Source organism: Nomascus leucogenys, chromosome 20 (genome assembly GCF_006542625.1).
Source record: "Nomascus leucogenys isolate Asia chromosome 20, Asia_NLE_v1, whole genome shotgun sequence".
NCBI classification, from domain to species: Eukaryota; Metazoa; Chordata; class Mammalia; order Primates; family Hylobatidae; genus Nomascus; species Nomascus leucogenys.
The window spans coordinates 68396861-68413455 of record NC_044400.1 but is presented as its reverse complement, the minus strand read 5'-3'; the positions used below and the strand labels follow the sequence as shown (position 1 = coordinate 68413455).

General features: G+C 40.6%; 1 protein-coding gene across 6 annotated transcripts in view; it reads right to left on the bottom strand.

Moving 5' to 3' along the window:
* Window positions 1–16595, bottom strand: part of LDB2 (LIM domain binding 2) — a 396392-nt gene that overhangs the window by 246827 nt on the left and 132970 nt on the right. For 5 of the 6 annotated variants that reach the window (XM_012499815.2, XM_003258512.4, XM_012499814.2 and 2 more), the window contains exon 2: window positions 2292–2394. In XM_012499815.2, coding sequence (XP_012355269.1) covers window positions 2292–2394 — 103 coding nt within the window. Of the gene's footprint in view, window positions 1–2291; window positions 2395–6054; window positions 6095–16595 lie in introns of those variants that run through there. The other variant, XM_030801438.1, reaches the window with a different exon arrangement.

The window sequence follows — 16595 nt, the reverse complement described above, 5'->3', positions numbered from 1 at the left end:
AGGAAGAAGGAAAAGTTTTTTCTAGTAAAGGCTAAAAAAAAACCCTCAGCTAAAATATCTCTTATTATTTCGTATGTGTGTGACTGGGGATTTTTTTTTTTTTTTTAACAAATACTAATGCAACAGCCAAATCTTATTTTCCTCATCAGAAAAACAAAGCTTTCAGCTTCCCTGGAAGCATGAAGGAAGAGCTGCAGCTTCCAGCCCCAGGACAGCCAGGCATCTGCCCAGCCTGGCACAGCATGCCTGGACCTCGAACGGGTTAAGGTGGCAGCCCCTAAGCTCAGAGCGCTGCATAAACAGTGCACGTCAGGCGTTCTAAGCAAGCTTCATCTTCCTTGTCTCTCAGTCTTGGGCTGTCAATCAGCTGTCACCAGCCCACACATCAGCAGTGTGTGCACATCACCAGGCTGTCAGCAAGGCAGCTGATGAGACTCTGCTCAAGACCGTCAATCATCTTTGTTTCTCTTCTCCACTCGGGAAATATTTTGGCTCGGAGAAACAAAGAAACCTGGGCAACAATGGCTGGTAGTCAGGCATTTACTCCTGTTCATGGAGATAAGATCTTAAACAGGCGATGATCGTGATTCACTCCCAAATGATGCTGGGGTGGGATGGACAGAGGGAAGAGCCAGAATCTGTTGTATTAGGACATATTTTAAAACTGTAATTCTAGTTCCCTGAGCAGTCCCTGATGGATTCCTGAACCAACAAAGCATGAGAACATACAACAATGATAACTTGAAGTTATCTGAGCTTATGCCTCAGAAAAAAAATAAGGTGGCTCAGGATGGCTGACTGCTTGTTTAGAAATTAAACGCCATTGATCAGGCAGCTTTTTGAGGAGGGAGTAATTGTTGGACTGCTGAGTTCATTTATCTGCCAGAGACTTCTGAAACACCTCTTTAGGGCATGAGGCTGCTTGGGGGCACCCACACACCGGAGAGCAAGTTAACTCAGCAGGACCCCTGGGAAGTAGGCTTATCAGTGCTTGCACCAGCAGTCACTTTGTTGAATAAGGTGCTCTAAACAGCCCGTTTTCTGATATACTCCCTTCCCCTCCTCTTGACCAAAATATTGATTAGCAATGTCCCACATCCTTAAAAGTCCATGAGACACAAACATAAAGAGATGCGCCTGGCAACCAGTTTCAGTTGGGCAGCAAGTCCACTCCAGGCTGCTCCTCCAGTGTTTAACACTATTGCAGGATCGCCATGTGCATATATTAGCATAATTAATCAGTTAATTATGCAATTGATGCTACTAGTAGAGTTGCTAATAGTATGCAAATAGCACCAAGTTGCCTAAAGCCTCCCCCAATTTTTTGTTTAATTGTTGTTCCCTAGTGGCTTTGAAATAGATTAGCAACAATCAGAGCTTTCAATCATACGTATCAAGAACGCTATTACCTGTAAATTTTTCAAATGTTCTGGATTGACTCATTCATACCATGACTGGTTCATCATTCCATGGCTGGTTCCCTCATCATTTCAGTGTTTGTGACAGTGGGGATGTTTTTCCTCTGATGGATTCTTTCCTACGTGCAACACTGATTTCTGAAAACACATCTCTCTCTGATCTAACTGGACATTAATTGCTTTTGTGCTGATGCATCTATGCCTCCTGGTCTGATAGCACAACTAGCAAATCTGATCTCTGACAAGTTGGCTCAACCTAATCAGGACAGATCAGCTGTTACCCAAGGTGCCACAGGCTGTAATTTGAGGATCTTTACAGAGTTATCACTCACCTGAAAGACAAGGAACTATAATTCTGTCAACACTAATCCCAAACTGTATGTTCAAAGCAACTGTGGCCTCCCCACACCCCAAAAAAAGATAGCACTTGTCAAATAAATACCTGAGATAATTGACAAGAGGGGATTAGAAGGATGTGGCTGATACAGTGACAGTAGGAATTTTTTTTAAGAACCTTCAGAAGCAGAACATTGGATGTCAAGTGTGAACCGTCAAGGATAAAAGAGGGTGGCAGAAAGAGACGCATGGAAATTGTCCATCATTCCGCTCCCACTCATCACTGGGTGACTTGGTTCATATTTGCCTCACTCTCTAAACAGGCAAATACCCAAACATTTTAAGCCTCGAAGGAAATCTGTCAGAGCCAACTCGGGCTGCCACCCAGTGACAATGACTCGATGAGAAGCAAGAACATTGTCAGGAGTGGAGGTATTATTGTCAGGCTGTCAGCTCTGTGCTATTCTCTGAAGACCCTTGCGGTTTTCTTACAGGCACAAAACGAGGAAATATTAGAAAAATAAACTTCTTTCTTACTGTATCGCTTTGGTCCATCTTCCAAACAAAATGAAAGGGTTAATGTGGCGTCATCTTCAAAAAATTCAGTGGCAAAGGCATCCCACCAGAGGTTGTCACTATCCTGCAAAGAGACAGATCATTTATTTAACAGGGGAAAGTAGGAAATATCTCAAAGAGGAAAAGAAAAGGGAAGAGAAAGAAAAACTCAGTTGCTCCTTGCTCGTTACTTCCCGTATGTGTGTGGGTGTTCTAGGAAAGGGTAGGTGGGCGGCCACTCTTCAAATTAATTGCCTCAAATAGGAACCAAATTCCAACTCAATAAGTGAGCTCAAACCAATCGAATAAAAATTAATTCTCCAGGATATATTTGGGGAGATTTAATAAATGTGCTATAAAACACAATGTGATGTTTTTTGACAAAAGGGTTTACATTTAATGTAAAATACGCTTGACTTTTTTTTTTCTCTTTTTCTCTCTCTGCTCTTTTAAGAGTTCATTTTTATAAATAGAAACCACAATATTACAACCAGGTTAAACATAATTTTCAAACATAATTTAATCAACAGAGATGTTCCTAGCTCTACTGTACGCAAATACCCCTATAAAAGATACAGGTATGGATACATGGATGGATAGATTGATAGAGAAGTTCACGCACAAGCTATTGTCACATATACATGGACTGTTCTTGATTGTTTTAAGAGGATAGGCAACCACTAGCTTGTTGTTAAAAAGAGTATTAAAAATAGAGCAGTTCAGCAGAATGCAGGCCATCCATATGAATTCTGTTTGTTTGTCTTGGGTTGAATGTTTCTCTTGCTCATGCAGAAAACACTTTGGAAGCGGCCCAGTTTAAGGCGGTTAGAATCATTATTAGTCTCCAAGGGGAGAAGAGGGCCCCCTCTCACAGTGAATTAAGAAGGTTATACAGAGTGTCATATTTACGGGAGGAGTCACACCCCAGTCTAATTCTCGGTATAGGACCTGATTTATCCCAAAATTCTTAAGCACCATGTTTTTCCAGAGAATTGTAAGTTGAAGACAAGATGCATCCCAGCTGCCTGTCAGATGGAAGGGGAGACAGAAGGGGAATTGCCACTCTCCATGTAATAGTCCCACTGCTGAGTCCTGGCAGAGATACCACAAGCCTCTCTTCTTCCCATTAAGTTGTTCTGCTTATGACAACATTAAGTTGTTGTCACTGGCAGGCCTTAGGAATGAACCCTCAGTCCCAGCAAGAATAATTAAGGAGCCACAGAAGATTGATGCCGTCTTCTTCAGAAAAGAAGCTCAGACAAATGAATTTTTGCGTCTCTCTTTGGCTTCCTTCCAATCACCATAGCAAAAGCCAATCCTTCTCTCAGTCAAACAGGGTAGATAGGAAACCACCGAAGAGCAATGCATGGATCCACGTACAAACTACTCTGCTTTTTCTCCTTTCAGAAACAAATATGTATTGGGCACTTAACTATGTGTAGGCCTTCAGAATGCACAGCTGAATAAGAGACTGGTCCCTACCCTCAAAGGGCTTAAAGCCCGCTAGCAGAAGACAATCACATGAGCAACTACACAGGCAGCTTCGCTCCACATCTGAGACCATGGCACACGTCCTCAGTGCTCTGGAAGCTTGTGGAGCTTTTAGAAAACTCAGTGGGCTTGGAAGTGGAGGAATCTGCCAGGGAAAGAAACCCTATTCGGAAGACTGGATACACTGGTTTATTTGACTTTAAATCACTACACAGATGGAAAAAGAGTCACAGTTAACATTTATTGAGTGTTTACCACATGCCAAGCACTAGTCTAACGACTTTATGTGTATTTTCCTACTTAATCCACACTACGAATCCATTTCTTCTGTGTGTGTGGTTTTTTTTCTCTTCAATACAAATATAAGCTTCTTGTACGCAGGGGCTTTGTTTTGCTTGCTACTTTATCTCCCAACCCCCAGAACAGTGTCTAGCCCAGGATATTACTCATAAAAGCAGCTCAATGAATGAATGAAGCTGCTCATATTATCTCTACTTTGCAACTGCAGAAACCAAAGCTTAGGCAGTAAATGTCACTTGCTCCAGTACACTCAGCAAATAAATGTCAGAGATGGAATTTAAACTCAGACCACTGGACACCCCGGCCTACCCATCCTTTGCTCTGTACAGCAACCTGCTACATTTCCATGACAGTCTTTGAGAGGCAGGGGTTAGGGTTCAGCAAGAGGGGAGAAAGAGTCAAAAGGGAATGTTTAGTCTCAGGTTGGTTTCTTCTTCGAGCTCCTTGCCTTGTTGTGCAGACCTGTAGCCAGGACTCACGCTTAGGAGACTGCCTGGCACTTCACAGTAAAGCAGTTGGTAATACATCATGGCGGAATTCAGTCCTGCAGGCAACACTGCCTCTTCCCAGCTATGTGAACTTAGCAACTTATTCTACCTTCCCCAGCCTGTCTACTTATTTAGAAGCTGAGGATAACAGTAACAATAACAATAACAATAATAACTATCTGGCAGCACAGATCTGAGGATTAAATAAATTAGTAGGTATAAAGTGCTCCCCAAAGGGAGTGAAGATCAATAAAATCTTCAGGAGATAAAATCTGCAGGAGAGCACCCCAAAGACAGTAAAGATCAATAAAATGCCCTTTCCCTGCCTCTGTCTACCATCTTTAATATCATATCTAGGGCAGGAGGCATTCCACTTTATAAAGAGCTGCACTGAAAATGAACTTTATGGCCAGACGTGGTGGTTCCTGCCTGTAATCCCAGCACTTTGGGAGGCCTAGGCGGATGGATCACCTGAGGGTCAGGAGTTCGAGACCAGCCTGACCAACATGGTGAAACCCCAACTCTGCTAAAAATAGAAAACTCAGTGGAATAGAAAATAGAAAACTAAGTGGAACAGAAAATAGAAAAATTGGCCGGCCGGGTGTGGTGGTGGGCACCTGTAATCCCAGTTACTCAGGAGACTGAGGCAGGAGAATAACTTGAACCTGGGAGGCAGAGGTAGCAGTGAGCCTAGATCACTCCACTGCACTCCAGCCTGGGTGACAGAGTGAGACCTGGCCTCAAAAAAAAAATGAACTTTATAAAATAGTCTGTTTATAAATCAGCACTTTTCCCTATCACTTCAACCATTAGCAACCCTTTTCCCTGGCAACATCATCTGTCTACAACACTGTTAAAAATCTGAATGAAAATTTATTACTTCTCATTTGCTTTGCTCATTATTCAGAGGCCCAGTGACTGGATCCCCTCTGTATTAATTCATTCTCACACTGCTAGGAAGATATACCCAAGACTAGGTAATTTATAAAGGAAAGAGGTTTAATTGCCTCACAGTTCAGCATGGCTGGGGAGGCCTCAGGAAATTTACAATCATGGTGGAAGGGGAGGAGAGGAATGAATGCCCAGTGAAGGGGTAAACCCCTTATAAAACCATCAGATCTCGTGAGAACTAACTCACTATCACGAGAACAAGATAATGGAAACCACCCCCATGATTCAATTACCTCTACCTTGTCCCCCCCATGACATATGGGGATTATGGGAACTATAACTCAAAATGAGATTTGGGTGGGGACACAGCCAAACCATATCATCCTCTATTTTCTGATAATCTAACTCTTGGTCTCTGACACTTCCACTGGAAAATGAACCAGTGAAAGGCAAAAGTCAATAGAAATGCTGGCTGATCTGAGGTCACTGGGAGAAAAGAAAGTACTCAAGTTACAATAAGGTTCGCGGAATGTCTATGAACAGTGTTACAGGTTCCACAGGGCCTACATACGTACGCGAGTTTTGGCAGAAGTTGAAAGAGACATAATGATCCAAGAATGAGAAGCGTCATATGATTCAAACTAGCTTCAGTGGAACATGGGATGAGTCAACATCTCAGGAAATTTCAGAAGAGGTCTGCTGGGAGAATGGGCACATTAGGTAACACCACACACACACACACAGACACACACACACACACATACACACACAATTGGTTTTGGTCACAAATCTTGAAAGAACATCCTCGAAATAAAAATGTAACATTTAAGTTCACAGTGCCAGGCATATAATAGGTAGATAAGATAATATTTTTGTTTGGCTGATAGAACACGTTAATAGATAGATGGATGGAAGAAATTTCTTATTGTGGCATCACAAATTCAGCTCGGGAAGTCACTCTACAAAGTTATCCAGAGATCTTGATTGTGGACCCTACTTTGTCTGTTGGTCAATAATTTTAAACTGGCATAAAAATGACATTCTGTGTATTTAAATTGTAATTTTCAATCTCCCCCCATGTGTAAACACATGTACACACACACACACACACACACACACAGCTTTTGAATTAGTCTTTAGTTATGACAGAACAAATGTTTATTTAGGAAAGTAATAAAAGGAGTAGAGATTTAAGACAAAAATTACTAAGTGTTGGCTGTATATGAAAGAAGCTTATTATGGAAAGAGCACATGTTTAGGGGCCCTGGGTTAATGTTAGTATCGTAATCCAGAATTTTCTAAGTGCTATACATGTATTGAACCATTTTATATTCACAGCTGCCCTAATTGCTACCAAGGGGCAGAGCAGGCAGCCTTATAGAGAACCTATGTCCTTAACTTCTATGTTATTCTGACTCACACATATGTGAGTTAACTCACCTAATTTCTTTGTGTCTGTTTGCTCGTTGGGTAAGTGGGAATAATTATCTCGGTGTGCTGTGAGGACTAAACAGAAACTGCCCGGCATATAGTAGTTGTTCAATATGTGTCAACTATTATTATTTATCATTATCTCATTTAACCCTTAAGATATTCATAGAGAATCTAAAATTCAAAAAAGGTAAGCTATTCAATAAAGGTCAGAAAGCAAGAAAGTGATGAAGCTAAAGTTCACATAACAAGTCTGCCTAACTCCAATACATGCTTTTTTGTAAATAATTTTACTTAAAAAGTTATTTCCCACTTTGGGTTGAAGACCAAAAATGCTTTACAAGAGTTAGAGGAAGAGGTCAGCATTGACTAGAGGAAATTTCCTCCTCCAACCTTTCGGAGTTCATACCCTTTTTCCCACCTTCACATGGTTTTCCTGAAAATAAATCTCCTTTTAGAACACTTCTTGCTTCCATTCCGTTGTCTGGTATAGTTCCCGGTATCAGTTAGGCAATTTTGTAGAAGTTATGTGCATAATAAAGAGATTAGGAGTTTAGGGAGTGGCTGAAATACAGCTAAGACCTCTGCTGAGCCAAATAAGATCTAACAACACTACTGGTAGAAACTCAGTTCTTGGTGACACAGCTACCTCATGAGTTGTGGGCAATCACTACAAAAAAAAATCATTCCCTCCATTTTCCAAGTTTTAATTGTCAGTCATCCAGAACGGTATGGACCCCGCATCACAGAGGACACTAGCACTCTGCTTGGCCGTATGTGAGGAAGAAAAAGAGACCGTGATCATTTGAAAGAAAAGATACTAATTAAAATTCTGCAGCTTTATGTACAGGCTAGCAGTTCCACCTGCTGACCATAAACTTAGAGCCAACATCATTGGAGAAATGATGTGGAAGAACCACAAAAATGGCCCATTCTCCTTTTGGACCTGGCAGTGTGGCCAAGTTCAGAAAGACAGCCAGTAGGAGGCTGTGTGAGTTAAGTTATCAAGACTGTTTTGATGAAGGATCCCACAGAGCAGCTCACTAAATCTGGTTTCCGCTAAAGTTTAGAGGCAAAGCAGGGTGCAGCTGATCACTCTTACTCCACACACATAATCATCACAAGTCAAACTAACTTGGAGATTAACCAGGAGGTGCATTGAGACTGACCAGTCTCACCTTTGCCCAAAAGATAAAGATCAACCTTTTGGGACTTCCAAGTAAAGGGTGTAGCACATGCTCTTAAAACACAACCATGAGTCTGACGTCTTGTTCCCAGGTGTATTCGGTGACACGCACATCTGGGACTGGCAGATATAAGAGATACAACATTTTGTGCATCTAAGCTAAAAGAGAGTCTGTCTAGAGAAAAAACATTCTTACCACACCAGAAAGGAGCCAGCATACGCAGGAGCCCTGGAGTTGGCCTCCCAGCAATGTGTGGAGCCAAGGGACCTCCAGCAGCTCACCTGTCACGGTCAAGGGCTCCTTGTCAACTTTTTGTGCCTCCCTGCCTTTGCATATGTCATTGGTTTGACCTGCAACGTCCAGCAAATGCCAAGATGCAGTTTGTGGACCCCTCTTTCACTGTCTCCTGTACTAGGAAATCTTGACAACTATACTCCCAATAGAGTGTATATGAAATGATCATGGAATCATCACCTTGTAATACACATTTTCCTGAAGTGGGCTTTAATACACCTTGTATTACACATTTTCCCAAAGTCTGCTCCAGCAGACTACGTTACTTAAGGATAGGGAATGGGCATTATGTATCTATGCATCCTCAGCAGGATTCTCCTATAAATTAGTATCCAATAATGGAGTAGAAAAATGGACTAAACAGATAAGTCCCTACCCACACGGTGAGTAAGATTCTTTCTCTAAAATTGTAGGAATCTTAAAATCTAACCTCAGTGGCTAGGGGCCAAGACAGTGTTCGAGAGAAGTCTTCTCTCTGTCACATCACTGTTATCTCATCTCACAATAATGGAATGCCCCAGGCATGCATGTCAGAAGCTCATATGGAGGCAGAAATTTAAAAAAATTATCTCACACCTACACTGCCATGCTTTTGAGCCACCTTTGGAGTATTATACGTCTCAGTGAAATGTTGGCTAAGGTTGCCTGTAGTACATGAATGCACTTGACTGGCTGTCATTAAACAAGCCAAATTTTACTTTATTAATTTTAAAAATAGAGAACAAAAGAGAATATGATGAAGACTCATGGGCCCATTACCCGGAATTAACAATTATTGCAATATTATTGCATTTTCCTTTTCTAAAGTAATTAAATGTTACAAATATAAATAAATGTTCTGGGTCACCATATCCTACTCTGTTTTTCTCTCTCCTCTCTCAGACCCCCATAAACAATTGTCTCATGAAAACCATATGGATCTTCCTAGCCCATCTTTCATATTAATATACATGCATGATTCCACTCATATACAGTCCTATTTTGCTATTAATATTTTATTTACATGATAGGATACATTATGTTTTCTTCCTTAACTGTGATTTGTTTAAATTTAACATTGTGTTTGAAGACCTATGCAATTTATATATATACATATGTATGTGTATATAAATATACACATATATTTGTATATATGTATATAAATATACACATATATTTGTATATATGTATATAAATATACACATATATATGTATATATGTATGTGTGTGTATATATATACACACGTGTGTGTGTGTGTGTGTGTGTATATATATATATACATATTTTTTTTTTTTTGAGACAGAGTCTCGCTCTGTCACCCAGGCTGAAGTACAATGGCATGATCTTGGCACGCTGCAACCTCCACCTCCTGTGTTCACGCGATTCTCCTGCCTCAGCCACCCGAGCAGCTGGGATGACAGGCGCCCACCACCAGGCCCAGCTAATTTTTGTATTTTTAGTAGAGACGGGGTTTCACCATGTTGGTCAAGCTGATCCTGAACTCCTGACTTCAGGTGATCCACCCGCCTCGGCCTCCCAAAGTGCTGGGATTACAGGCATGAGCGCACTCAGCCCCAATTTATATACTGGGGTCTCTCGTTCCTTATATAAGTTACTAATGCACTGAATAAATATACGGTAATACATTTTATTTAAACATTTTGCTACTAATAATCTCCAGATAGTTCCTAATTTTTTGGTCATCACAACAATGCTGCCATAAATGTCTCTGTAGTTTCCCTTTGTGTTTATATGTAAGAATTTCTCTCAGGCATATGCCTAAAGTGGCTATGCCTAGACATAGGGTTTGTACCTGTCTATATTTTGGTCCTTTCATTAGGAGGTCCCTGTACTTTCATATTAAAAGCATCTGGTCTGATTGGTGCATAGGTAGAGATTCAAAGAGTACTGTTAAGCAACATATTTCCAAGTGGGATCTGGTAGCAGGAGCAGCTTAATGACAAAAACAGAGACTAGCTCTGCTGGGAGAAGGATGAATATCTAGAAGTCCAAAAAAGATGCAAAAATGGAGTAACACTACTAATAATACTCCAACTTTGCCGATCATTCTCTTAAAAGAGGAGTGTACGTTAAGGGCTTCATTAGCCAAAAGGAGGATTATTTGTTGACACAAGCACAGGAAAGCAAGCACGCGTAGGTTTTCCACGCCACTCCACAATGACTCATGGATCAGGAGCACTGAGTACCAAATGCCCGAACTCATGTGATTGAGCTCTGTGTACACTGCCACAAGGCTTCCGATCTGGGACACGTGTTTTCCCAACAGACAGATACTTCCAATTCTTGCTGTTGTTTAGTATCTGAACTGTGTGTGGCGAGTGTTTAGTGAATATTAATAAGTAAAAAGTGAATTCTTTTCCCCAAAGGTAGAGAGTAACAATAGCACACAGCAGCCTCCAGGTAAATAAAGATGAAATTAACTCAGCCTGAACACAGACAGGGGAAGTGGTTATCGACAATTCTTCTATATTTTAATTAGGAAAAAATATCATCAAAGCTTCTTTATTCTAAACAATCCCCTATATGCATTTGTGCTATTACAATCCTTAGTCCTTTGGTCCCATCTCACAGGTGAGCCCAAATTTCACCAGCAGCCTAATCATATATCAGGATGAGACACACAGTCATGTCAAATAGCAGAAGAGAGTCTTAATTATGTTTAAAAATCTACAGAAGCATTATGCTTCCATCCTGGATTCTCTCCTGTTCCCAACCCTATCCCTCTTCACCAAAAACAGGATCCCGGTGCCAGGGCTGCCCCTCGGCATCTTTAACTTAAGCACTGACAGGTTACGTGGGATTTTTGCCAGAGTAATTATTTTTCAATTCAACAATAATGAGAAATTACCATGGCAACCACTTGTCACGTGGTACACATACACCCCCTCCAAAGAATGAACCATACTTAAAGCATCTATTCCTTGAAAATGTGTTTTTTTTTATTATTAAAATAAACTTAAACAGGTCAAAGTGGACAGCATTCTGAAGGGGTCTGAAAGATGGGAGATGGGAGGGCATTGACTTTCTTCAGTATCTTGTGGTTCTAGAAAGAATGAGAATGTCTCATCTTATAACCCTACTCTCTTGTACACACACACTTAAATAACACTATTAATTTGTATCTTACTATTTTAGTCACTCCTGTTTTACATGCATCAGCTAACCTTTCTCAGAAGATACTGAAGAAAGGATAAATTTGCCTGAAATGACTGAGGCAGAAACACACTTGCTACACTTGCTCTGCCTACATTTCTTTTTCTGCCATATCCAGATATTAGGAAAGAAGACAAAAAAATATCCCAAATCTCACGCCTTCTGCCTTTCCATTACCTAGAGTCCCTCTCACACTGAAGGAGGCTCAGGTCATTTATTTTCTAAGACTGTAACTGTGTTTTTGATTCCTTAATCACAAGCCACCCTTTCTCCAAAACCAAGGGTCTATCTCAAACCATGTTTATTTTGAATCAGCCTCCCTTAATAATAATAGTCAACAGTTACAAGGCACTTATCATATGCCAGCCACCCTTCTGAACTCATTGCACATTATAAACTCCTTAAAACCTCACCATGACCCTACAATATAAGTAGCATTATTAACCCCATCTTATAGATGAGAAAACTGAGGCACTGAGGAGTTCGATATTTGCTTAACATTACACAGCTATCAAGTTGCCAAGAAAGAGTTCAACCCCAAGGACTCTGGCTAGCAAGTTTAGACTCATCACTGCTCCATTATGGTGTTCCTTTAGTCAAAACAATATTCTCTAAAATATCTGTCTTCTTAGTTGTTTCAACATCCAGTCAAGCCCAAGTGCACTGAATGTTTGGGTCTCTCTCTGGAACAGGCAGCCCAAAGCAAAGATTTCCATCACACCTATGGAATTCGGCTTGAAGAAACACAGATAAAAGTAATCAGGTAAGACCATTTGCCCTTGCCAGCTGGTAGCCACACAAGCATGAAAAGGATGCAGAGAGGGAATTTTAAATCTCCCCTTTTTTACTTATCTTTATGGGATTCTTTTTTTTTTTTTTTTTTTGAGATGGAGTTTCCCTCTTGTTGCCCAGGCTGGAGTGCAGTAGCACAGTCTTGGCTCACTGCAACCTCCGCCTCTTGGGTTCAAGCGATTCTCCTGCCTCAGCCTCCCGAGTAGCTGGGATTACAGGTGCCCACCACCATGCCCAGCTAATTTTTGTATTTTTAGTAGAGACGGGTTTCACCATGTTGACGGCTGGTCTCGAACTCCTGACCTCAGGTGATCCACCCACCCCGGCCTCCCAAAGTGCTGGGATTATAGGTGTGAGCCACTGTGCCCAGCCCTATGGGATTTTTTTTTTTTTTTAAACAACTCATGTTCTAGAGACTGAAGTTTTCTTCTCTAATTCTCAAGTATGATTTGTTCATTCTCAGCTAAATTGAATTTTATTTAACAGTAAGCATTAGTTATTATTTTAACTGAATTATAAAATGGCATGTTACCAGCATAGCAAACTGTCTGTTTTGAGAGAGGATCTCGGTGTTTCCCTCACCAATCAAGCCCTCCCTTTTAGAAGGTGCTCACTATAGTTCCCTGTCTGGTGCACGTGGATGCTGCCTTGAGAAAGTGGCATATTAAAATGTGCAGAAAGACAAGACTTGGTATCCAGTAGACACAGCTCTTCAGTAGAAGTTACATCAGTGGTTTTCCCCCCAAAGACCTGAGAAATGCATGTATTTGAATCTCCAGCTTTGAGCCACAAAATCAGTAATTAATTCTGAGCAGTCCAAACAGGAATGTTAGTTAGAATAACTAAAAGCAATGACTCAAATGCCTCAGTGTGTATGTGCCAACAATTGAGCTTTTTTGCTACCAGACTTATTACAAGTGTGATGAAATAATAGTTTTTTTGAAGTTGGGATTCCTGTCAGCTTTTTGAGGGCAATATCTTACGCATGTCTGGTGTGTTTTACATGCACAGTATCTAACACGTGGCAGGAAGACAACAAATAATTGCTCCATTATTTAATTATTTAAATCACTTAATTCAACAAATAAATATTTATTTAACTAAAACGCAGCATATTCTCAAAACCCAGAAGAAAACCAGCACTTTTAATTTTATGATAATTGAACACTGCCACTCTCTGCTCTATTTACGTGTTTGTGAAACAGGGGCTTTGATTCTTTGATGACTGAATCAGTGAAAATGCACAGAGTTTCAAAGTGTAGTATTTTCTAGTCCTCACAGGCTCTCTATCAAGTTGGTAATTTTATTATCCCAATGTCAGTGGGGAAACTGAGGCCCCAAGTGGTTAAGAAATGTACCCAAGGTTACAAATCAAATAATTGGCAACATTGGAATTTGCATCCTCTCTGACTCATAAATTGTTGTTTCCATCCACAAAGCTTTACTCACTGCCTATTCCAATCTCTATACTATTCTAGTGTGAAAGAGGAATGGTCATTTTTTAATAATTAAATTTCCTATTTTATACTCAAACATGGAGACATGTACTCTCCCAATCAAAAAGAATATACTGGGAACCCTATGCAAAGCCACTTTGAAAATGACGTGGAAAGGCATTACTCTAGAAGCACAGGTTTTATTCATGACAGCTCTGTGGCAATGAGCACCACGCATCGTATTACATCACACCATCTAGGTGTGAGAGGTCCCGAGATGCAGGATAATGTGATGAGGCAGCAACTCGTATATCTTGAGAAAAGCTCACTGTAAAATCAGGCACAAATTTTCCATTCCAACATAAACACAGCAGACAAGGGAATGTTTCTGGAAAAGCTTGCAAGTTTCAAAATCTTCTTTTTGTGACCCACCCTATTGCATTTGAATAGTTGATCAAATGACAAGAATAACTCTTCAAGTCACCACTAAACTTTGGAGGACTGTGACAGGACCAAGGCCATAGGAAACCACTAGATAAGAAAACTCAAGATTTTCTCTCTTCCTACTTGGAAAAAATGAAAAAAATATTTTTGTTCACAAAGATAAATATAAGAAACCCAGAATATTCTTGAAACCTAGAAAAAAATAACGTTTTTCTTGATGACGGTCAATCATTTCTATTCTCTGTTTACAAATCTGTTTACCAGGGGACTTAAATTCTCTCTCTAATACGTCAGTGACACCCAAGTAGATATTACAGCTCCAAACTTCTCCACGGGACTTCAGAATTGTGACTCTAACTGCCTCACTCACCTCTCCACTTCTTAACCAAACAGGCATCTCAGGCTTAACATGGCCAAAGCCAGATATCTCCCCCAACTCCATCCCCCACAAGCCAATTCTTCTCATTCTCTTCCATCTCCATAATGTAATTCCAGTTTCTCAGTCACTTAGGCCAGCATTTGGGAACATATTCTTGATTCCTGTCTTACCCTAACTCCACACCTCCAACCTGTCAGCAAATCCCATGAATTTACCTTCAACACATGAATGGAAATCCACCCATGTTTCTTTCCTTCCATTGCCACCCCTTCTCTGTGCCTCCAGTAACTTCAGCCTGGACAACAGTGACTTTTTCCTAATTCATCTCTCAGCCCCCACTCCTGTTCCCCTGTAACCTGTGCTCTGCAAAGAAGCCTGGAGGATCTTTTAACAATGCCCATTAGATTGTGTCCCTCCCAGCTAAAACTTTTCTCTGGCTCGTCATTGCTGTGTAGGCAGCTCACTCTCCTGTGTGGCTGGGACTTTCTCTTCTTCTTTGCTGTTGGTTCACTGTACTCTCAGCACAGCCCGCAGATCTAGGTTCCTACCTTGGGGACCCTCCTTCGGGCCCAGGGCTGCACTCCCCTACACCACATGGCCCTTTGAACCAGCTGTGTCCACCACCAATGGATGCCTTTCCTCTCTTTGGTGTGGTTTTCTCTTTCTCCTCATTCAAATCTCAGCATCCTTGTCATCTTTGGGTCATCCAATCTACAGAAGCCTACTTGCTATCACATCAGTCTATGTTTTTCCTCGATCATTCAATTTTGTTTGTTTGTCTTCTTACATACAAGAAATTGTGTTCATTGGGAATATAAGATCCTATTGCCTGCTTTCCTCCGAAGCCTGGCATATAATAGGTGGTTAAAAATGACTGCCTGAATAAATGAATATAAAAAATGTGTTAGACAAACTACCAAAGACAAAAGATAAATCTATCAAGGAGACACATTAATCTCCCTCTTGAACTCCCACAGGGCAGCCATACCAAGGTTTGGAGTTGGCACAGCCCAGCTGATTACAACCACATCATAGAGTACCAGGAACTTTCCAGAATCTTTATTCACTTTAATGTTTTAAATAAATATATGCTGTGAATTAAAAGCATTAAGAAATATTCATGCCCTTTGACTCAGTAATTCTATTTCTGGGAATCCATCCAAAGGACATAATCCAAAAATATGTAAATGCTTTATACGAAAAATTACTCACCATAGGAGCACTCATAATAGAAGAAAACACACACAAAAAACTAGGAAAAATGTGTTTGCCCTACAATAGAGAAATGATTCAAGAAACTATGATATGTCCACCGGAAAGAAAACAGAAATCTTTAAAATATAATGTTCACACATGGTTTAAAATAACACAAGCACATTCTTACATGATAATATAAAGTGAAGAAAATAGGCAGACAAACAGAACAGTGCGACAGAATGAAGAACCGAGACACAACAGAAGCCTGTGTGGAAAATGGGTATCTGGTAGATACGGCATTGCCGGGCAGTGAGGTTGAGAAGAATTATTTGATGAGGAGTGTAGAGACAATTGGCTTTGCACCCGCAAATAATAAATAAATTAGGTTATAGCTCACATAACCAAACATAAGTTCCGGAGGAATTAAACATGTAAATAAGAAAACCAAAACCTACTAGAAGAAAAGGCAGGAGGATATCTGTCTTCACGACGTCTGAAGAGGAGAAATGCTATAAGCCGGCAGTCCCCAACCTTTTTGGCACCAGGGGCTGGTTTCCTGGAAGACAGGTTTTTCACAGACACTCTGGGGGACGGTTTCAGGATGATTCAAGTGCATTACATTCACTGTGCACTTTATTTCTACTATTATTACATTCTAATATATAATTAAATAATTATACAACTCACTATAATGTAGAATCAGTGGGAGCCCTGAGCTTGTTTTCCTGCAATTAGACAATCCCATCGGCATATGATGGGAGACAGTGACGGATCATCAGGCATTAGATTCTCATGAGGAGCG